The sequence below is a fragment of the Saccostrea echinata genome, unplaced genomic scaffold (genome assembly GCF_033153115.1).
Source record: "Saccostrea echinata isolate AGI-Se365-2 ecotype Australia unplaced genomic scaffold, CSIRO_AGI_Sech_v1 ptg000030l, whole genome shotgun sequence".
NCBI classification, from domain to species: domain Eukaryota; kingdom Metazoa; phylum Mollusca; class Bivalvia; order Ostreida; family Ostreidae; genus Saccostrea; species Saccostrea echinata.
Genome location: NW_026889779.1, coordinates 16,916,880 through 16,941,121, shown reverse-complemented (window position 1 = coordinate 16,941,121; position 24,242 = coordinate 16,916,880). Strand labels below are relative to the sequence as shown.

Genomic DNA, 24,242 nt, shown 5'->3' with positions numbered 1-24,242 from the left:
GAAAATCATTTGTTACAGTTAGTGTATAAAATGGTTATGCACCCCACCCCCTTTCGCGGTATGACTAAACTTTATATACAAAAAATATTTAATTGAATGGATTGAAAAAAGAAAAGAAAAGAAAAACATGCCACTTGCATTATCAAAAAAAAAATATCCTTAATTCCTGAAAAGGTCCAGCAAAAACATTATAACCAGTACCTTAGTCAATCGAATATTGACCGCTTCCTCTTTGATACTGCGGTATAATGTATTAGTTTATTTATATTAGTTTATTTAATGCAGTATGTAAACGATCTTAACGTGCTGATTTAATTTCATAATTTCAATGTAAAAGAAGCACGACTCTTTTCTTGATTGTAAAACTTTTTTTTAATTTTTTTTTGGTCACAGAGGATGTAGATAAAAGTGAAATTAAAGCAAAACTTGTCAAAAGTTATTGGAGAGGAAATTTTTATAATGGAATCACATGTATAGTGATTTTTTTCCTAAACATACAGTAGTTCATACCTACATGTAGCTACTTCACGTGCAGACTACATGTCACGAGAGAGAGAGAGAGAGAGAGAGAGAGAGAGAGAGAGAGAGAGAGAGAGAGAGAGAGAGAGAGATTATGATTTAAACAATGAACTTTGAACTTTGAACAATGGAATTAAGAATTTTTTGAGATCTCGGTACTAAGTGATATATTTTTTTTAATCTAAGGGCGTCGCACCTAACCTTCCGACGGCCTTGTATTTTAAGTTGATTTCCGAGCGGATCATATTTAGTAAAAAAAAAAAAAAATAGAATCCAGAGGAATCTCATTGCTGAGAGCAAATTGGCAAAATAAAAGATGTTTGTTAAGTGTTACTTGGTAATGCAAACGCACACACCTTTTGTTTCTTCGTTATCTATACCTTTTCAACATACAGTACAATATTTATTAACCTTGTATTTTCCCGGAATTTGTTAAGTTATTCGACTAAGGTTTTATATTTAGAAAATTAAAATGGCGTCGATATATCGAATTAGTTGTTTTACAAATTAAAAACACTTCTTTTACACCATTTTATTTGGCATAATGTCATTCTACAGATAAATAATGTAAGTAATATTACCCTTTTTCACATAATCTGATAATGAATGACAACAGACACCTGATGTTAATTTTTAACTCAATGTATTACATTCAGTGTTTCTGTAAACCCAACTTCAACCTGTCAACTAGGTTGTAGAAAAGCTGAAGTTTAGCAAAAGTAGGTTTGAATGCATTAAAAGTTGATCAAATATTACATATTTATGTTTTCCCTTTTGCAGGTGAAATAAGCTGATAAGTATAGACCAATGCCTATCAACAATACTTCAGCCTGTCAACTTAGCTGCAGAACTGTAGTGTTATGCTTTTAAATTTTAGTCTTATTGACCAATGCTGGAAAGTGGCGAAATACATCCATGAAGTGTGCAGAAAATCTTGGGCTGTAAATTGCTTCATATTTGCTTACGGGATCTGTAGCATTATGGTCAAAGACTAAAATTTAAAACCATAACGCTACAGTTCTGCAGCTACCTGTCAACTGGGCTATAGAAAAGTAGGTTTTAATGCATTAAAAGTTGATCAAATATTAGATATTTATGTTTCCACTTTTGCAGGTGAAATAAGCTGATAAGTAGACCAATGCCTATCAACAATACACTCCTTGGAATCTCCATTATGCAGATATCTTAAACTTATCCTGTTGGGTTCTAATTGATTCAAGTTAAGAGACTTAATATCACCAAGATGGACAGTGAAGATGAGCATGACCCTTCTGATCAGACCATGTCTTCATTGACTGGATTTCTGTTTGGAAACATTGATGAAAAGGGTGATCTGACTGAAGATTTTTTGGATGAGGTATTTTATGTTGCTTCTTTGTAATAATTTTATAGACCATGCATTTTTAATGCTTTATATTTTGTTTCCCAAGCATCCATAACAGGTGTTAATCTGAGTTATAAAATCTACATTGATAGTGCAATATATATCATAAGAGCATTTTAGAATAAAGGTATTAATTATAAGGAATATTTTTTTTATGCAATTAGCAAAAAGTAAAGAAGATTCATATTAAGTTATGTTTATTCAGGAATCTAAAAGACATTTGGGTTCTCTGAGTTCCCTTGGAGGTATAGGTGTGATGGTCAAAGAGATCACCGAGGTTCAGGGAGAAGATGAGCAAAATGATTATGAAAATGTATCAGGTACTTTTTTCCAGAGTAATTTTCAACCCTGTTTACTTATTGTGATATTGAACTGCTTACAGAAATTGAATTTGCACACCTAATTATTTGATACATGTACTAAGTATATGCAATGGTTTTTATTTTTTGTACAGAGGACTTCACTGCCAAGTCCCCATCAGCAATTGATTATTCAGATATCAATGAAACTGTGGATGAAGAGACAGAGAGAGTGAAGGAAGCTATGCAAAGTCTTGCTTTGCCTATGAAAGGTATTATTTTCTTTTAAAACATAACACCCCCCCCCCCCTCCCCAATGCTGAGTGAGAGAGTAATTTTATGTTCCTCTTCTCATAAAACAGAACACAGAAATACAATCACCCATCTGTTCCATTATATGAGAAAGGTTTTCCCTTTTTAAGAATGCATTTCACAGGGTATTTCCTATTTTATTTCAGCAAGTCACCTACTCTTTGTTATTGAATGTGTCATCATTTATAAAAGATAGTGATTTGATTAAAAGGGTGTATATATTGTAATACTGAGGCTAGTAATGTTTTAACCATGTATCCTTTATCCGTTTTTTAAAGTAAGCACAGAAGAGGATGATTATGATGATGAAAAAGATATCAAATTAATGCCTCCACCATCTTGGGTGCCTAAACCCCCTAAAACAGATGACAGCACAAGTAAACTGTCTCCCTCAAAGAGCAGCCCTGATAAGGCCAAGGTGGCTACTCCACTGGCTGCCATGTTACCAGAGGAACTCAGTGATATAGACGTCACAGCACTGTTTCCGGAATTCAGACATGGGCAGGTGTGTATTATAGAGGAGTTTGATGGATCTGGACAACTATGGACATTTATGTCAAAATTTATTTTGAAACCATTCAAAACAAATAAATTTTAGACTGAAGTTTAATTTTTCCATAGGATAGTTTAACGATGCACCAGAAATGACAATGAAGCCAAACTTGACCACACTGTAACTTTCATAGTTTTGAATAACATGATGTACATGTATGTCACTATGTGCTTTCTCTAAACTGTACATACATGTTTGATCGTGTCAATGTTACATACATGTATGTAGTGTTAAATAATTGTTGCTGTCAGCTGTTGATGATAAGGCAGTCATTCAGTGAAAGATTGCACCAGTTCACTGTTCACCATATATTGACTGAATTTTCAGTCCTGTTTTGAAACTGTAATGAAAATTACACAAAAAGAAAACTAAATCTGGATTATTTGTTTACAGGTGTTGAGGTTTTCCAGGCTATTCAAGCCACAATATGTACATCACTTGTATAAAAGAAAGAAGAAAAAGAAACCAGCAGAGGAAGAAAAGGACAATCAAAAAGAGTTATCAGAGGAAGGTTAGTTATCTTCTTGTTTTCTTTATTCTTATCATGCTTTTCCTTTTTGTACAGCATCATGTCATCTTGATTAATATTTGAAAAAAAAACATAATTTAGATAAAAAAGCAAAACAGGAGGAACAACGCTTAACAATGACTCCACTGGAAAGAGTTATAGCTGAGGCAGAGCATAACAAAAGAGCTCATGAGCCACCTTCTGAAGGTGAAAGTTCAGCTGATGAACCAATCAGTAGCGAGGAAGAGCAGGAAGAGGCCGAGTGGGAGGAGCCAATAAAACTCAACTTTGGAAGATTGCCAAAACCAGAGGAATGTTTGCCTGATGATGAGGTTAACAGTTAATGCAGTGTTTTGATTTCTCAGAATTTTTTAGTTTACCTTAAGCAATATTTATTTAAGAAAAAACTTTTAGAATTTATCAACAGATAATGCCTATAAAAACCCTCTCCAGTTGAAAATTGACTGATGGCAATCCAATTTATTTGTTAAATCTTACAGTACAATTTTTTTCCCCTTAGATTCATAGATGACAAACAAATTTACTAGTTTCAGGATTGATGAAATGTGGTTAACAATAATTTGTCTAATTGCCAATTAAGGAGATGCTTCTGAAGCCACTGGAGCACAAATCAGTCACAGGGACAACCTCCAAGGGCAAAGAAGAGAGTGGTGGGATTAAGATTGCCCCATGGCGTTATGGCCCTGCCCAGTACTGGTATGATTTATTAGGAGTGGATGAATCAGGAGAGGACTTTGACTATGGATTCAAGATGAAACCCGTAAGATTGGGCTTTTTTGTATCATTCATCTTGTCAACTTTAATTTTAAATTTTGGCACATTATGAAAATGATTGCTATATAGAGTATTACAGAATGTGGATTATATACAAATTTTAAGATCATTTATTTCAATTAAGGATTAAAGAAAATGTTCTGCTTTTTTGCATTGCTGTAGACATTTACACTGTATATATAAGTCTAAACTTAACACTTTCCAATACAGAAAGAGGAGATTGAGGCTGATAAGAAAGAACTTGAGAATCTGAAGATGAATCCCGAGGCATTCCTAATGGTCACCCAACTGAACTGGGAGGATGATATTATTTGGAATGGAGAAGATGTGAAGCAAAAAATCCTCCAATTACAGAAACAGAAGGCTTTATCTGCAGGTTGGATACCAAGCACTCAGTATAGGACAGCGTCCATGTTCACGCAACAGGGTAAATCCAGTTTTCTGTTTATAGCTGTTGGTTGATATTAAATATCTGTACAATTTAAATGGCTAAAATCTCAAAAACAAAATTTTGTCATCAGCAGTTCAGATCCCATCTTCTGGAATGTCTCCAAAAATGACACCCAACTTCATGACTCCTGGTTATTCCAAAACGCTTCCAGGAATCTCCCCGGTATACAAGCCAGGACAAACTCAAACAGGTATCCAATGAGCATCTACTTTGGATTTTGTCCAAGGTCAGCCATACATGTATATTAGTATATCTATGCAGCTTAGTGATATATATGTAATTGATTTTTGTACAGGTCTAGATGGCATAGACCAGAGTAAGGACAAAGAGACATGGTATTCTATATTTCCAATTGAGAACAGGGATCTCCTCTATAAGAGGTGGGAGGATGATATCATTTGGGATGCAGAGGTAAATTTATTATACTAATCATGTACGATAGAAATTTAAACTGAAGGAGAGACAGGACACATGTCACATGACTCGATATTGACGAACATTGAAACATACATACGTTTAGCACCTTTGATTTATTTATCTTATGAATATGCAAGTTACACATGGAATTACATCTCCACCAACCAGTCAAATTTTTGGTTATCCATGAACATTGGTCCCAATGAACAATGATGATTCCACAGTACTTGTCCTAATACATATTTTTTTTTGTGTGCTTAAACATTATCATAAATAGAATCAATAATGGATCTGTAAACATTAAAAATCAAAACTTCATACTGAAGTATACTGACACTGTATGGAGCAATATTTGTGTGGCAATAATTCTAAATCCAATCACAAAACTGCTTTAAGATATACATGACATAATAAGTAATATACAAAGTATGAAAAGATTGACTAGTATACTGTACAGTTGAGTCTCATTAATCAGGATGCTTGTGTTTATGAGCAAATTTTCTGGATTAATAAAGTGTTCTAATTAAAGAAAAATATTTGGTGTATACATTTGAACTTTGGTATCTCGAATACTGATATTTCATTCGACATATTCATTGTGATTTCATACAATGAAAATGTCAAAGTGATTTGGAAGTCCCAACCACTTATTCTATGTGTATTTTACCTTCGGTATCTCGAATCATTGAATATCTCAAAGTTTTTTCTTGGTCCCATTGAGTTCAAGATAACGAGGTTTGACTGTACAAGTATAAATTATTCCCCACAAATGTCATAAGAAAGGTGAAGCATTGGGATTATTGGTGTCGGGATTAACCAGGCTCCACTGTATATTTTTGTAGAACATGGAGAAAATCCCTACTCCCCCTGTGCTGACTTTGGATCCCAATGATGACAATATTATCCTGGAAATCCCAGAGGATAAAGATCCCAACGAAAAAAGTAAAGAGCCTGTCAAAAAGGAGAAGGTATTTTCTTTTATATCATAAACATCCTCTTTATAATTCCGCTGGTTAATTTTGGAAGATTTTAAACACAGTTGGCAATACTTGAGCATATATGAACAACAGTAAGTGCATTTTTTGTGGCATTTTAGGAAATTGTCTAATGTGCTGGTGATAAAAGACTTTTTTTTTTTATCTTTGAGTGAAGTACATGTACATTTATATATCTATATGTCTATATGCATAAGTTTCATACATGTTCCTATATGAAAAGTCTAGTCAACTTTTCCTCATTTGATGTCCAGAACAGTGGATTGACATCATTGTCAAGGTCTTGTTTGAAAAATTGTATTTATGTAGTGCCCATTTTATATTTAACAGGCAGAGGTGAAAAAATCAAAGCTTCTTCTTGGGAAAGCAGGAATCATCAAGGATGATGGAGAAGAGGAAGAGGTAACTCTCTGTTCAATTTTACTCAGGAGAAATTACTTTTCTTCTTCCTCAAGATGCTCAAGTTCAATTCTGATGTAAATGATTAAATGTATTCCCCATTTTTTATGATGTGTAAATCTATGAGCAATGAAGAGTGATAAGATGGTGATCAGGAACCTAAACTACATGTATTACCATATTCTGATTTTTTTCCCAAACACCTTACACAACTAAGATATATTGAAATGTCTTGGTGCTAAAATGTCTGGACTTTTCGTACACCACACTGAGTACACTACTGGTATATTTATAGGATCAGACCCCAACAATGCAGACAAAGGACCCATTTAACCTGTCTAATGATGAGTATTACAATCCAAAGTTACTGGACAGTGCCATCAAAGGAGGGATAGGAAAAAGTCTTATTCAGGTAAATCGCTGTGTGGGCATCTTTATTTTGTTGAGATTTCAGTTTTAGAAGTATCCCTTGATTTAAAATTTCTAACACAAAAATGTGTCCATAAATTTACCGGGTACATCTAGATAGCACAAAGGTTATGAAAACTTTGACGTTAGCTTTTATCAAAGACAGAAAATTTACATATTTTCTCATAAATAGCCATAGAAATAGTAAAACAAGTTAAATGATAATTTATTTGGTCAACTTGTTGAAAAATGATAATTACCTTGTGCAAAATCTAGATTTATTTTTACATCTTCTGTACATACATATAAATGTATATTATTGTAATGATATAATTACCAACTTAAGCTTTCCCAGGATTGAACTCTTATTATCTAATTTGGCAATATTAAGATTTTTGTCTTCAACTTTGTTAGCATTCCACTCCAGCCTTAGAGTTGAGACAGCCTTTCTTCCCCACACATATGGGTCCAATGAAATTGAGGAGCTTCCATCGACCTCAGTTGAAGAAGTACTCCCATGGTCCTATGTCAACACATGGTCCTCACCAGGTCCTCCCACTCCTCAAACAGATCAAGAGGAAAGCAAGGGTAAAGGATATTGGAAAATTTGTAGAAATTTTCAAAAGAATAAATTATTGTTATTAAAATCACAGTAGGGTTGAATTGAGAACATAGTAATTAGGGCTGTCACGGGTACTCGAAATAACTGAGAACCGCGGTCCAAGTTGTTCGGTTCGGTTTCGGTTCCATTTTTCCGGATTTTGGTTCGGGTCTGGTTTATATATTAGAGTCTGTTCAATACAAAAAATGGCGTCGAAATCAAAGGAATGATGACGATAACAGTGATAAATAAACATCACAACTGAAATCTACTTCATTCCATGACAAAACACTTGTCACGGAAGTATTAGATAATTATCAAAACGAGCAGGAATGGCCAGGTTGTGGCTAATAGTAGACCAAGTAGTTCTACACACCGATGTCTAGATGTTCGCATGGTTAAGACTTGTTTTCAAGGTAAGTTTAATGTAACAAATAAAGATTTTTCAAGTTAAATTCATGAAATTAAGGTTTAAGATAGATGTAAATAACCGAACCGAAAAACCCGAAACCGAACCGAAAATTTACAGAACCGACCGGACCTGAAAAATTTTGGAACCGTGACAACCCTAATAGTAATGTATTATTCAATTACTTATCCTCTCTGTGCCCTGGAAGACGCATGAGGCCATATTGTAATATATTGTTACCTAATTAAATGAGATTAGATACTGGATATTTGAAAATTCTTAAAAAATTTCAAGAGAGATGTTTTAGTGTGGATGTTGCTTTTACAATGTGTAAACAAAACGAGAGTTGAATTGAAAACAGTAATGCATTGTTGCATGATTTAATGGTATAAGAAACAGAATTAAAAGTACATCAAATTTAAATCAGAGAATATGGTTATTGATTAATATGAAATTTGTAGTCAACATGAACAAGACTTGAACTTTTGTTAGATGTCCTTGACTGACTGTATGTTGTGACATTACAGATGAGGGAGCAAGAGAGACTGGCCTATGGAGGAGGTGACATCTTCTTTATGAGGACCCCCCAGGATCTGACTGGAATGGATGGGGAAATCATAATGGCAGAATATTCTGAGGAATATCCTCCACTCCTGATGCAAGTTGGCATGGCCACCAAGATTAAAAACTACTACAAAAGGGTAAGACCACTTATAAGAATTTTGGTTTGTGTTACATAGTAGTTTTCCAAGATGCTGACTCCTGCACTAATTTTAATCTTTCCTTAAAATTTTAAGAAAAATACATCTTCATTACATTGCATTACCATGCAAGAAAATTGAACATGCACAGATACTTGTCTAAATGCAAAATGATGTTTGCATAATATTGTATATTGTAATATTGTATTAAGTTTAAGGTCCATCATCCCTCTGCTCAATCGTGTATTTTTTCCTCAATGGTTATGTTTTGCCAAAAGAACTCTAATTTATAATTCAAATGCACACAATTTCTACATACTTTGCAGGGCAAAATTTGACAGAAATGGCCTGTTAGCTTGACAAAATTATAAAGGATTATTTGTCATTTACCCCAGAGAGAGTTATCTCTCTTATCAGAGGGTCAGTGGATCTTAATTTGCAGTTTTTATTCTATTTAAGAAACCTGGAAAAGATTCCCAGCCACCAGCATATAAATATGGAGAGCTGTCTTATGCTCATACATCTCCATTCCTGGGAACTCTCATGCCAGGACAATCTATTCAGGCTTTTGAGAATAACATGTTTAGGGCACCTATATATGAGCACAAAGTGCCAGAAACAGATTTCCTAATCATCAGAAATAGACAAAAGTATGTATCTTTTTCTTTCTCAAAGAAATTGGCATTCAGATAAAGTGAATTGGAATTTAAGTGGAAAAATTTTTTTAGGCAAAGTTTGAATTTAAAATGTAGAAAAATACTGTAAATAAATTTCAGAATAAATCTTGATAAGTTTTCGGGTTTAAGTTTGAATTTTTTTCCTTTATCAGTTTCTTTATAAGAGAAGTAGAGACTATCTACACTGTTGGTCAGGAATGTCCACTGTTTGAAGTTCCAGGTCCAAATTCTAAAAGGGCAAACAATTTTATCAGAGACTTTCTACAGGTGAGGTTTTGAATAACAATATTTGTGTTTTTACATCATATTTATTTATAATGCAGTATAAACAAAATTACTCTTGCTTTTGTAGGTCTTCATATATCGATTGTTTTGGAAAAGTAAAGATAATCCAAGAAGAATAAAAATGGATGACATCAAGAAGGCTTTTCCAAACCATTCAGAAAGCAGTATTAGAAAGAGACTAAAATTATGTGCAGACTTCAAAAGAACAGGTACGTGTTCATGTATAGGTAATGCCTTTGGTTTTCTGCTGATATGTAATCTTGAAAGTCTAACATACATAGTGACTCTTTCTTTCAAGGAATGGACTCTAACTGGTGGGTGGTGAAACCAGACTTTCGCCTACCCACAGAGGAGGAGATGAGAGCCATGGTGTCCCCAGAGCAGTGCTGTGGATACTTCAGTATGCTGGGGGCTGAACAGAGGCTCAAGGTCAGGAAATGAGGCCAAAAGCTTATGGAAGATTGATTTTCATTCAAATGAATTTTGTGTCACCTGCATAGCATTAAAACAGCTCAGAGTAAATACTGTAGATTGAACTTAATTTGATTTAACAGACAGTTAAACAGATTTAAATTTATTCGTTGTGTGAAGGGAAATTAAATTAATATGTTGGAATCGCTTTGTCATAGAGATTGTACATGAACAAAGGGAGTTCTCCAGTCTGACGTGACATTGATGAATATGCACAGAGAAATATTTTTTTTTTGTTACATACATACAGATAACCATGCTTGAATAAATGTACATTTGTAGATATTTGCAACAAATTATAAAGCTATTAGCTGGATATTTACAATTTGATTAAGCTTGTGGTTTTCAAGGTAAAATTTTCTACAGAGAACTAGTCTATGTGCAAAATCATAGAATATTACAACTGAGCAATAAAACTTTATCCTATACATTTTTACACTTTCATAGTAAAGTCAGTTTCACAAATGCAAATTGTGACAATAAAACTATTTTTAGGATGCTGGTTATGGGGAGAAGTCATTATTTGCACCTGAAGATGATAATGAGGAAGATACTCAATCTAAAATAGAAGACGAGGTAAAAAAAAACAGCTTGGGTTGGGTTTCTATTTGCAAAGTCTTTTTCAGTACAGTTAAATTGAAATGTATAGTTAATATTATAAATTGTAATTTTTTTACAGGTAAAAACTGCTCCTTGGAATACTACAAGAGCCTACATTAGTGCTGTTAAAGGGAAATGTTTACTGGACTTAAATGGTGCAGCAGATCCTACAGGCTGTGGGGAAGGGTTCTCTTATGTGAAAGTCCCCAACAAACCTCAGCCGAAGGAGGAGGGTAAGGAGCAAACCCCTCAGAAAAAGACAGTCACAGGTACAGATGCAGATCTGAGAAAGCTAAGTCTGAAGGATGCTAAACAGCTGTTGAGAAAATTCCAAGTTCCAGACTCAGAGGTGGGTTCTGAAGAAAATTAACTAGGTATTTTGTTGAATAATTTGGTGTGTTCCAATTCCTTGGATGTCCTTTGAATGATATTTTTTGTGTTATGCAGATCAAGAAGTTGTCTAGATGGGAGGTCATTGATGTGGTCAGAACAATGTCAACAGAGCAGGCCAAAGCAGGGCAGGAAGGAAAAGGTAAATTATTAGATTGTTTACATAGTCACATTTTGCATTACTCTCAATTTGAAATGCTTTAAAATCAAATGTACATGGGAAGTTCCTGCAGTAATTTTTTTTATTTTTCAAGCTGGTATGAGTAAATTTGCCAGAGGAAACAGATTCTCAGTGGCGGAACATCAAGAGCGTTATAGGGAGGAATGCCAGAGAATATTTGATCTTCAGAACAGGTGAAGCAACATTTTTACAAAATTAGAACAAAAAATGATAAGCATGCATACTGATACTAAAATTGTGACCAGAATTTAGCACGTGGTAAGAATTTGTTCATTCTGTAGGGTTCTAGCTTCTGAGGAAGCACTGTCCACAGATGAGGGATCCAGCTCAGACAATGACTCAGACTTTGAGGAGATGGGGAAGAATCTGGAGAGCATGCTCTCAAATAAAAAGACCAGCTCTCAGGTGCTTATGTCGTCAGGCTTTTTGAAAGCATAACAACAGTTAATTACATGTAGTTACAGAGTTAATGCATGATATTTAAGTGAAACCTATTTACCCTTGACCCATATTTCTTTTCTCTCTGAATTTTGATGTAAAATTTCAAGATCTTTCTTCTTTGTCTTACCATTGATACCATTCAACTCTTTCTAATCATTTGTAAGAAATGCTTACTTTTTTCCTCTCACACAGTTGTCTCATGAGAAAGAAGAAGCAGAAAGAAGAGAGTTGAGGAAGATGTTGATGGGTGGAGAAGATGGGAAGGACAAGGGAGACAAATTAAGCAAGTCCAAGAAAGAGGAAGACTCTGGTCCTGCGGTAAGGATATATGCAGCATATATACATGTATTGAAAAAAAATCAGACTTAGTGGACTTGGTGGACATAGATAAAGACATTTAGCACTGGAAAGGAGTGAAAGTGCATTATGTCCTTGATATAGATTTTCAAGTTGAATTTACGATTGTTTTTTTTTTTAGGTTGGTAGAAAGCTAAAGATCACGAGGACATTTAAGGATGACAATGGTTCTACTTACACTAGGACAGAGTGGGTGGTGAAACCCGCTGTGATTGACACCTACGTCAGGATCCGAGAGAAGAAAGACACTTCATTCATGTAATTATTTTGTTTTCTGTAAAACCTTTTCCCTTTTTATGTTGGAAATCTGTAGCTTTACAATTTAAGTGTTTGCAAGTGTTTCGTATTTTATTTTGCAGAAAATCATTTGCTTTAATTGATGAGCAACTGAAGGAAGAAATGAGGAGGGAAAAGAGGAGGTGTGTATAGTTTTAGTAGGAGGGGGAAAAATAGCTAAAATGATGCTGTCATACTTTTTATGATAATGTCAAGATCTATTAAATTTGTTATGAATAAATGAGTGACTTTCTATGATGTCAGGTTACAAGAGAGGTTGAGGAGGATAAAAAGAAATGAAGAGAGAGCCCAGCAGGCACCACCGCCAACCAAGAAAAAGAAAAAGCAGGAAACACCATTCAACAGCAAAGTGAAGAATTTAGATTTTATTCTTAATGATTCAGATAAAGACAGTGATTTTGAGCCTTAAATATAAGAAAGCACTCTGTATGGCCATTTAAATTCAAACAGTGTGTATTTATTGTAGTTGAAATGTGGAGCCTGTGGACAGATTGGTCACATGAGGACGAACAAGGAGTGTCCAATGTATAACAAGTCAGGGCCTAGCACTGCTCCAGTTCAGGTCGCCATGACTGAGGAGCAAGAGGAAGAGGAGGAGAAGAGTCTCCTCCAGAATGATGACCTCATTAAGGTCGAGGGCACCAGGATCATGTTCTCCAAGAACCTTGTTGAACAGTAAGTCATATTTTACCACTTGTGTAGTACTGTATACTAGGAATATTTTGTATACATGTTTTATGTTTGAAATTTACACTATCATTCTCGATGAGTGAATTTAAACTAGGCTAATTTGTTATATAACAAACAGTACTTTCTGAAATCTTCACTTATCATCCAGTTAACTAATGCAGACAATAAAATGGGTTTGGGGCAATTCTTGAAGAGGGCACAATTCTCATTTTGATGGATTTTGGCAAAAAATACAGCACATGGAGTAAATTTTCTGAGATATACTACATCTATTGAATAAAGATAGCATGTGTTATAATCAAATTTCAGTTAAATGATATTTTGTTGGAAATATTGTCATCAAGTTTACCTTTTTTTCATGACATTTATTAAAATTGAAAATATCATTTTACAGTGCTGAGCAAGTGAAGAGAAAGTCATTAGTTCTGAAGTTCCCAAAACAAGTCACAAAAGCAGAGAAGAAGAAACGATTTGGAACTGTTATTCACTGTGATTATCTGAAGGTAAAAATGCATGAAATCATTCATTTGTATTGAATAGGTGCTTTCAAAATTTGTTACATGAATGCCAAATCAACACATTTAGCTCCAACATCAAATTGTTTTGCAATAAGACAATTATGTCAGTTTGCTCATACTTTATTATAGAAACCTAAGCAGACTTCAAACAGAAGAAGAACAGACCCACTTGTGACACTCTCCACCATCTTTGAGCACATTTTGAATGAGATGAGGGATTTACCAAATGTAAGTCATTTTTTTTAGCAGTTTCCCACTTTTAAGTTCAGTAAAAATTGACATTGTTTAATATTTCTACCGGTCGAGTATAGCAATTGAAATGGATATGCAAAAAATGAAATTCGATCAACAAGGATCAAATAAAAAACTAGAAAAATATTTGTTATGGTAATATGAATTAGTAACATGTATCAGGATTTCAAAATCTTAACTTGAACATTATATTTCCACTGTTGGCCTGAATTTCAGACCCAGCCATTTTTGTTCCCTGTCAGTGCAAAAGAAGTGCCAGATTATCACAGAGTCATCAAAACTCCTATGGATCTTCAGACAATGAGAGAAGTATGGACTCATTTAAATGATATTCAGCTATTGGTGCACTGTATATTTTCTGTGATCGTGATACATATAATAAGCATATAATGAATAATGTCATAGCAATCAGAGTCTCTATGAAATGAAATCAAATAATAAAATTGTTATTTTTAGAACATAAGGTCCAGAAAGTATGAATCCAGAGAGAGGTTTCTTATTGACGTGAATCAAATTGTGGAGAATTGTAAACTCTACAATGGTAAGAATTACAAACCACTTATTTATTCTTTCTTACTGGTTCATATTACTGTTTGCCTGGAAATTTTAATTGAAGAAACAATAATGTCTTGCATCATTTTTAAATTGTCTTTAGTAACATTCAGAGAGGTCAAAATTTCCCCAGTATGCAATACTGCAGAAATGGAAATTACCATGTGGGGGTAATTTATGCTAAATATGAATAAAAATTGTTTCACATAAATATTTCCATGCATACCAATGCATCTGTACATATTTTATTCAGTATTATGAATACACTGTATGTCATCCTAACGTCACAGAAATAAACCCCAAATGTATGGTTTTTCATATTTCATTCATGAATACACTCATAAATATCCACATTTACAGCAGTTCAAAAACTTTCACAATGCCAGACTGTGAAAAATGACCATGTAAATTTTGCTTCCAGGTCCAAAAAGTGCCCTTACTCTCACTGCTCAGAAGATGATGGAGCTGGTCTTCAAAAGATTTGCAGAGGTATGTGACACATTGTATGTTAAGAGTAAGAGGGGGGTGGGGATGGAGGTTAAAATTTGATTTCGCAAGGACTGGATATTAACTGTTAAATAATGTCTTTTTGTCTGAGAATTTGAGAAAGATAAGATTGAATGTTTATATGTCATATTCCTTGGACTGACGGAATATGTGTGACAAATTGGAGGAAGATGCTTATCTGTAGATTATTCCCCTTGGACTGGTTACAACCTCTCTGTGCATTGCCAGAGAAAATTGAAGTTGAATTTACATATGTCTTAAATTATTCCCCCTGGACTGACTACAACTGATTAAGTTTTAATTACAGAAAGAAGATAAGTTGATGAGGCTGGAGAAGGCCATTAACCCACTGTTAGATGATAATGACCAGGTGGCTTTCTCCTTTATACTGGAGAATATCATAGCACAGATGAAAGCCATAGAAAATGTAAGGGATCTACCTTTGAAAAGTTATCATGATCTTTATACTGTACTTATTTTCGCTGGGCAAAAATTCAACAGATTTATGTTTTGATTTTAGAACACAGGTATAAAATTATACAGATTTTCATTCAACCCTCAAATTTCATTAACATGATAAATAGTCATTCTGATCCATTTGTTTTACTATAGTAAGTGCAGGACAATTACTAAGTATTCCGAATCTAATAAAATTGAAAGATTGATTACAATTTAAAAGAAAAAAAGAAGAGTAGATTTCAAGACCTTATTAATTTGATTTTCAGTCTTGGCCTTTCCATCAACCTGTCAATCGCAAGTTTGTAAAGGATTACTATGATGTCATTAAGAAACCTATGGATCTATCCTCTCTGCTAAAGGTAAGTAGAGTATTTACATATTATTGTGTCTTTTGTCTTAGAATTATTAATATCATTTATCAATCAATATCAAAAAGGAAAATATTCTTCAGAGCTTTTCATCCTAAAAGTCTGTACCAAGATGAATTACATGTATATTCTTAAAACAAAATTGTGCAGGGTTTTACAACTGTGCATATGTAATACTTGTTTGGAAGGGAATCATTAGGTAGGCTCCTTATGAGTTATATATTTCTGACCAAACAATTTGATTGCAGAACGTACAAAGCCATAAATATCAGACCAGAGAGCAGTTTTTGGCAGATGTAGACCTTATCTACCAAAACTGTGAGAAATACAATGGACCAGGCAGCAACTACACAAAAACTGCCCTCAAAATGAGTGAACTTTGTAGGGAAAGGCTACAAGAGGTGAGATATCTTATAGCACCCAGGAATCATTTTTGATATATTCAAGGTGCATAGCAATTAATAACAGAATGAATTTTGATGCCTTTGTAATATTTTTCCCCCAAGTGTTTAACAAAACGGAGAGAGAGAGAAAATGATGAAAAAAGTTTTTCCAGGGCCTCCAGCTCTCATCAAAAGATCCCCTTTCATTTTTCTATAAAGAGAGATATATTTTTGGGATTCATACATAATCTTAATAGAGGTGTGATAATTTTGATGTATAGATAATTTCTGATGGTAGAGCTGTATATTTGGTGATGTGGAATGATTTATTTGTACCAAAAAATATATAATTATTTGTTTTTTAGAATGAGGAGAGCCTGAGTCAGATGGAGAATGACATTCGTGCTGCACAGGAAGCAGCTCTGGAGGCAGTAGAAACTGACAGCATCATGACGGGGACATCTGCTAATCCAGAGGATAGCAGTCTGTTTGGTAGGTTGTATTCAGAGAGCTAGCAAATATTAAATATATATATAAAAAAAATTTAAAAGAAAAAAAGTGTGGTATAATAGGACATTATTTGTTCCATGCTATATGTTTTTCTTACTGGGCTTCAAAACAAATGTTATGAATAAACAAGTAGTGTTCAATGCAGTAATACCTTTAGTTTGACCTGAACATGTGCCAGGTTTAATAACATCCATGTACACATAAATATACATAACTAGTGCATTTCAAATTTGAATATATCGATCTTTGTTGTAGGACTGGACAATGAGAGCATTGAAGATGCCAGCATGTCTGCCTCGAGAGAGAATATCACAATTGCTGAGGACACGAATGATGACAGTATGATGGCATTAAACACCAGGAAAGGGGTAAAAGCATTAGTTATCAGAGGAAAATTCTGTTCAAATTCCATTATCAATAACATGTAGGTATTACATTTAACATCTTTCTGAAATACATGTATTTGTATTTTAGTTGAATCAGTCAGGAAACTCGGGATATGACTCGGAGTATGTAGACATAGAGGGAGATGATGAGAACGCAGACACTCAGGATGGAGTGGATCAGGTACGGATGCACTCCGTTTAATATTGGTCACAGAAATATTTGTTATTAATATGCAGTATTAATCATCATATTTATTTATCAAAAAAAAAATAAGTTGTGTTTTATGTTCAAATTAATGAACTGTGAAATCATTTTAATTCATTGGGGTCAATGTCCAGGGGAAAATTTTACTGGTTCATGGATATGTAATTTTTGAGTATTCTTAAGGAGGGATTCTTGTCTGGTTTCTGACTAGATGATATATTCAAAGTATATCTGGTTATATGTCTTATATATTTAGATGTAAGGAATTTAAATGATCATATTTTTTATCTCATCATAATTGTATGACTTTAAATAGAAATGGTAAACTGAGTTTGAAATCTAGCAGGGACTATATTTTTGGTGGAATGGCGGCATATGAAAATATCTCCTTTTCTGCTTCTCAAAATTATTATAGAACAATGAATTTAGTTAAAACTTTTAAACAATCAGAGACTTAAAGAAATTTTCGAATGTAGGTAAAATTAATAACGATGGACTAAAGTTTTAAAACATATCAAATAAATATGATTTTCCAAACAAACTACAATTTTATTAGCTTTTAATAGATTCCAATCTAAGTAAAGAATTGAGCAAAAAATCAATTAAAAGTGTTTTTTTCTCTCATCAAACAGTCAAAACTTTTTGTTTTTGTATCATTTTGTATCTTTATAAAACTACTATACCATATGTGAAAATGAGAAAAATTTAAATATACGACGCATATAAAAATAACTAATATATCCTAAAAATTTAAGAAAAATAAAGGAAATTCGGATTAGCCAATATCTGTTTCAGTTAAATTATTTATGTCAATTTGGTAGTATCATCTGATAGACCCTACATGATTATATCTTTTTATGCAAAAAGAAAAACATTTAATCTTTTGAAATGGAAGTAAGCATCGCATGATTGGCAACAGTAATTTTTATTCTTAATATCAAGGAAGAAGAAAATGAACTTGACCTGACCTTGCTTCTAAAATAAAACGGTCAAATTTTATCTAATTGATACCAACACTTGGTGATTACATCTACTTGAATCTATAACAATTTCATTAATTTTTAAATACAAGAAGTATGAGAAGAATCCCTCCGTAAATACAGAAGATTCAATGTGAATGCATCAACATAGTTATTGTTCATGGAAATTTATGTTTGTGGTAATGTGACCCACGAAATCCGTGGACAATTTTCCTCTACAAATGTTGATGATTCCACAGTATTTGAAATGCTATCTGAACATTGTTTCATACGTCATATTGTATTAAAACTTCAGGAGCAGCTAGATGCCTCAAGTCAGGGTGATGGTCTGGCTCAAGATTTACAGATAACTCCTGAAAACTCTGACAATGAAGATATGGGTACATCATTTTCTTTATCAGCTATTGATCTCTCTCTCTCTCTCTCTTTTAATTACCTGAGGTTAAATAATTGGTTAATGAATTTCAAGTATTGGAACTTATTTCTGAACAAGTACATGTAAATGAAATACTTTAATTTGTGGAATTTTTATACATTATATGTCTTGGATGCCAGTTGACAACATCAAACAACATTTGCATTGGATTTTACACTTGTACTAAATGTGTTATACTAACGTAAATCAAACACTTCTTCAATCTTAAACAGGTGACCAGGACAGCAAAGATTTCCAGAGTGAACTCAGTATGTCTCAGTTTGAAAACTCTGAACAGTATTATCAGTATCCGGTCCACTTCCAAGAGGAAGATGAGAACAGTTTTGATCCCTCAGACTTTTTCATGCACAGCTCACTGGCACAGGAGGCAGCAGCCAATCAAATCAAACAGGAGGAGTCGGGGGAGGGGTCTGCACCTGTTGCCATGGAGACTGATATAAACAATGACCTTGCTGTGTCAGACAGTGAAGATGAGGGCGAACAGATGACAGGAACAGGAAATGATGGATTTGATATTGACGAATTCTTTTAGTGAGGGAAATGTTCTGCCACAAACATGTCTTTCAAAGTGACTTATTTTTGTGAAGTTTGCCCATTATATCAAGACAACATAGTTTGAAATATGTATTTTTTATGAAGAGGAATAGAATAAATCTGAATTTTTGTTTTTATCTCTATGAGATAGTATGAATGTGTCAGAATGATTTTGTTTATCAATTGCTTTAGTTATTGTTTAGTGCTAAATACAAGTGCTTCTTTTGTGCATTTCAATATCTTGTATTTGCTGGCAAATTCCAACACATTCTTATACAGAAAAATCAAAACAGTGGTCATTGTGGTACCAATAGTTATATTTTTCACCATTATGTGTGCAGACCAATTCAGCTGATGTACATTATTGTTGTTAAGTTATGTAGTAATTCTGCAATTCTAAGACTACCATTATTTTAAATCAGAATATGTGTCTTGGCACTTATTTATGTTACCTCCGAGAGGTATACATGTAAGTTCAGCATTGTTCATGTATTTTGAACTGAGCTGCATTACTTTTTTACTTTGACAGATTAGAGTTGGTTTCCATTTTGATGTGAAATCATTGACTCATGAAGAAATGTTGTCCAATATTTTATAGCAGATTATGATATTTTTTTCTTGTGTGTTAAGAGAGATACATGTACTTAATGTCATCCTCATTTTTATCATCATCATCATTAAGTCAGATTTTAAATTTCCATTTTGTTAGATCAGAAGTTTAATACATTTATTTAATAAAAGGAAACATGCATATTTTTTTTTTGCCCCAGTAAAGATTTGGGGGATACAGTTTTTGGTCTGCAAAAACTTTGCCCATAACTTTTGAATGGTTGGTACATGTACTAGGGCTTTCATATTTCACATGTGTATTCCAAGTGACAAGATTTTTCTTTGGGTACCAACTTATTTGACCTCTTGACCTTGGAGTTTGACCTACTTTTGCAAAAATTTACCAAACTTAAACCTTGGCCATAACTTTTGAATGGTTGGAGCTAGGGCTTTTATAGTTTACACGTATACTAGTATTCCATGTGTCTTGACTTTTCTTTTTGGTACAAACATTCTTTACTTTCTAACCTTGACCTCTGAGTTTGACCTACTTTTGATAAACTTAAAAAAACTTTACCTTGGACATATCTTTAGAATGGTGGGTGTTAGGACTTTCAAATATCCCATGTGTATTCCTTGTGAAGAGACCTTTCTTTTGGTACCAACATTTTTTACCTCATGACCTTGACTTTGGAGTTTGACCTACATTTGAAAAACTTTAACCTTGCCTGTAACTTTTGAAAGGTTGCTGCTAGGGTTTTCTTATTTCACTTATGCATTCCATATGACAAGACTTTTCCTTTGGTACACGTACCATTATTTTTTAACCTCATGACATTGACCTTGGAGTATGACCTACTTTTTGAAAAACTTCAACCTTGGCCATATTTTCTGAATGTTTGATACTAGAGATATCATATTTCACATGAATGTGTATTCCTTGTGACAAGACCTTTCTTTGGGTATCAAGATTTTTGAACTCTTGACCTTGAAGATTGACCTACATTTCAAAAGCTTTAACCTTGGCCTTGAGGTGCCATATAGGGGCATCATTGTTTCACAGACACATCTTGTTTTTTGGTGTGTGTTTTTTTTTTGTGGTGTTTTTGTACGAGTAAGGGGTATTATTGTACACTCCTTTTCTGCAGTACACTCCTTTTCTGCACTAAATTTCTTAAGGCTTGTAGGGATGAGGTAGGAAAGGAGAATAAATCAACTTGCAATGAAAATTTACAAAAACGTAATGAAAATATATGGCTGAAGTGGGAATCGTAACCTTGACCTCTGCACTAAAGGTGGACATATTTCCCAATATTCAGTCATTAACCTTTTACATTTTTTAATGCCAATTACAATTTTTTTTCAATTCTTATATGGTATCTCTGAGTTTCTTGTCATAAACATCCTCGAAATATAAGCAACTGGTAGTTCAATTGATATTTGTGATGTCAAATATACGTGTGTGATGTCATTAAGAATGGAGAGACTGGAAAATATATTGTGTTGTCACAAACACAAAAGTAGTGCCCGGGCATTTACATTGCGGGCCGATATGGCTCTGTAAATTCTGGGTACTCTCTATACATTCTTTTGAGAAATGTATCATAATATGTAATAAAGGGTGATATATCCCAAACTACTACATGGTACATGTATGGCAATGTAAAAGGCTATAAATTTATCCATACATCAAATATTGCATCATGACATGTTTGATTGAAAATACAAAATCAGCCAGTTTGTATGTTTACAATTATATTTGAATAACAAAACTAAATTAAGAAGCATTTTTACATTCCAAGCTTTTATTAAAGTCTTCTCTCCTTTAATTCTTTCTAAAGAACCAGTGGTAGCTATTTTATAGGAAGAATACAGGATAGAAAATTGTATTTTCTAATGATGGACCAGATTTCAATTAATTTTCTCCAACTCATGAGTCCAGGGTTGAATGGGGCCCTTGTTTGAAAATTTATCTACAGAAATTAAAGACTGTTGAAATTGAGAAGTTGTGCAAATGAACCTCTCACTTATTTGTATTCTTGCTGTATTTGAAATTGCTCATCCTGATTAATTAATCATGTAAGCTCATCCTCAACAGAGTAAAAAGCATTTTTTTTTTTTACTTATCTCAAGGTCCGTAACAGAGTAACAATAGGCCCATGGGCCACAATGCTCATCCTCATCTGAGTAACTGAAGCCCAGCTCTTTTTAAGAGGATTTTTAAAAGATTTTTCTCTTTACATTCCTATAAAAATTGTGACTCCACATTATGGCTCCACCCTAACTTTAAGGGGTCTCTCAATCCACACAACATGCGGGTGTGTGCTTCAATATCAATATGATCAACATAACCTTGCAGTTGTGGAGAAGATGATTCTTTTCCTCTATATATGCATCATGTAAAATTTGATACCAGTTTAGCCAACTCTTACCCAGGATTTATTATTTAAAGCTATATATGGCGTATCTGAGCTAAAAAATAAAAATACGAGATTGAGTGTAGATAAACATGATAAATGTTAATTACATTCAAAGAATTTTCACTGATTTTGAACTTGAATAACCTCATGTTTTCATAGTTAAATTGACTTTAAACTGTGTCTGTTATTTAAATGCAGACTCGGTAAATAAATCGGTTATTGTTTTAAATTTCTAATAACAAACATAAAAAGATCTTTTTAATTTTAGTTAGTCTGAACTTATAAAAAATATGCCATATATGACTTTAAAAGAAAAATTGAATCACACTTGTTCAAAATGTTTGAAAATTATCAATAACGGTTCTATAATGGTTAAGATTTTTGAAAAATTTCTTACAACATACATGTATAAAGTCCAATTTAAGATTTTGATCATCTTTTGTGGTCCTGTCCTACCCCCAGGGGCTATGATTTGAACAATGTAAAATCTACATTATGTCGAGAAGCTTCCACATAAGTTTCAGCTTTTCTGGTCCAGTGGTTCTTGAGAGGAAGATTTTTAAAGATTTGTTCCAATATATTCCAATTTAAACTTTGATTTCCTATTGTGGCCCCACCTTAACCCTGGGAGCAATGCTTTGAACAGTTTACATGTAGAATCTACATGTAAAATGTTTGAAAATTAGGTCAATCTTGAAGGTCAAGGTCATGGGGTCAAATATCATAGCACATTCAGAAACATTTTGACACAGGTAATGCACTTGTCAAATATGATACCCTATCATATGTCATTCAAATGTAATCACCAAAGTTAAAATTTTTGAATATTAGGTCAAACATGAAGGTCAAATGTCAAAAATCATAGCATGCTCAGAAAAATCTTGTCAAAGGTAATGCACATGTCAGTTATGAAAGCCTTATCTTTTCGCAATCAAAAGTTATAAGCATTGATAAAATTTTTGAAAAGTAGGTCAAACTTCAAGGTCATGGAGTCAAAAACCATAGCGTACTTGGAAAGGTCTTGTCACAGATGATGAACTTATGTAATATGAAAGTCCCATCTTTTTTTTTCATTTAAATTTTATGACCAATTTTAAGTAATGTTAAAATATTTGAAAAGTAGGTCAAACTTCAAGGTCAATGGATCAAAAATCATAAAATATTTGAAAAGGTCTTGTCACAGGTAATGCACATGTCAAATATCAAAGCCCTATCTTTTCTCAATAAAAAGTTATAAGCAAAGATAAATTGTTTAAGAAGTAGGTCAAACTTCAAGGTCAAAGTCACAGAGTCAAAATTCACAGTGTATTTGAAAAGGTCTTGCCACAGGTAATACACATGTGAAATATGAAAGCCCTCTTCTCTTCTCAATTAAATGTTATGACAAGGTTAAAGTTTTTGTGACTGACAGACGAATGAGATTTAATGTCCCCTCGCTTTCGCGAAAAACGGACGACAACTACTTTTTTGTACCAATCACAGTAGCCTAGTGGTTAGGCACTGACTAGGCAATCAGGAGACCTAGATTTGATTCTCAATCCTGGCACCCCATCAAACCTAAGACATAGGCAGTGGCTGTTCTTTCGCAAAGTGCCCATAATTAGAAGCGAGTCACAGGTCTTGTTATACATCTTTGTTTGGCTTGTTGAAAAACTGTGCATCTTTTTAAATTTGACCAATGCAGTAGTTGGTAAACATTTACAAATATCAAATATATGACAAATAATTTTTTTTCTGTTGTGTTTCATGACTGATATATTGATGCATCAGTCATGAAAGATGAAAGAAAAAACAACACACCATTGGACAACAGAGCTGAATGCAAAATTGATGAAGACAGGTGGATGGACAAACAGTATCAAGCCACTGACTTGATTTAGCTTTTAAATGGCCATAATTCAATGAGGAAGAACCATCTTTAGTTATGTTTAAACATAAACTTCACCTTTAAAATCATCATAGTTACTTTGAGAATAGTCTAGTAGCCCCCTCCTTTTAGTTTTCTTCCTGTCGCAAACACGTTGATACTTTATACCCAAACTG

At 33.6% G+C, this 24,242-nt stretch overlaps 1 protein-coding gene across 2 annotated transcripts; it reads left to right on the top strand.

The window, feature by feature from the left end:
* The first annotated feature begins 1,632 nt into the window (after positions 1-1,632).
* Positions 1,633-21,212, top strand: LOC133197430 (transcription initiation factor TFIID subunit 1-like). Of its 2 annotated transcripts, none has more exons than XM_061333456.1 (42): positions 1,633-1,876; positions 2,109-2,223; positions 2,358-2,474; positions 2,793-3,019; positions 3,461-3,578; positions 3,678-3,907; positions 4,177-4,356; positions 4,581-4,797; positions 4,895-5,011; positions 5,117-5,232; positions 6,081-6,206; positions 6,564-6,635; positions 6,928-7,044; positions 7,455-7,628; positions 8,578-8,751; positions 9,211-9,401; positions 9,581-9,695; positions 9,781-9,922; positions 10,012-10,142; positions 10,680-10,760; positions 10,864-11,133; positions 11,232-11,316; positions 11,429-11,528; positions 11,637-11,760; positions 11,989-12,114; positions 12,275-12,411; positions 12,513-12,572; positions 12,694-12,799; positions 12,917-13,125; positions 13,535-13,643; positions 13,788-13,886; positions 14,127-14,219; positions 14,367-14,451; positions 14,884-14,951; positions 15,277-15,396; positions 15,695-15,787; positions 16,045-16,197; positions 16,545-16,671; positions 16,945-17,057; positions 17,164-17,256; positions 18,556-18,640; positions 18,909-21,212. In XM_061333456.1, the coding sequence occupies exons 1-42, from the start codon at positions 1,763-1,765 to the stop codon at positions 19,226-19,228; spliced, it is 5,649 nt and encodes a 1,882-aa protein (XP_061189440.1). In that variant the 5' UTR covers positions 1,633-1,762; the 3' UTR covers positions 19,229-21,212. The 2 variants fall into 2 exon arrangements, with proteins under 2 accessions (XP_061189440.1, XP_061189439.1); XM_061333455.1 differs by having other exon boundaries at positions 4,892-5,011.
* The last annotated feature ends 3,030 nt before the right edge of the window (positions 21,213-24,242 follow it).

Coding starts and splice junctions, on each gene's coding strand:
- LOC133197430 (XM_061333455.1), top strand. CDS start 1,763: ATGGACAGTGAAGATGAGCATGACCCTTCTGATCAGACCATGTCTTCA. Junction 5,012..5,116: donor GCCAGGACAAACTCAAACAG/GTATCCAATGAG, acceptor ATTTTTGTACAG/GTCTAGATGGCATAGACCAG. Junction 5,233..6,080: donor ATATCATTTGGGATGCAGAG/GTAAATTTATTA, acceptor ATATTTTTGTAG/AACATGGAGAAAATCCCTAC.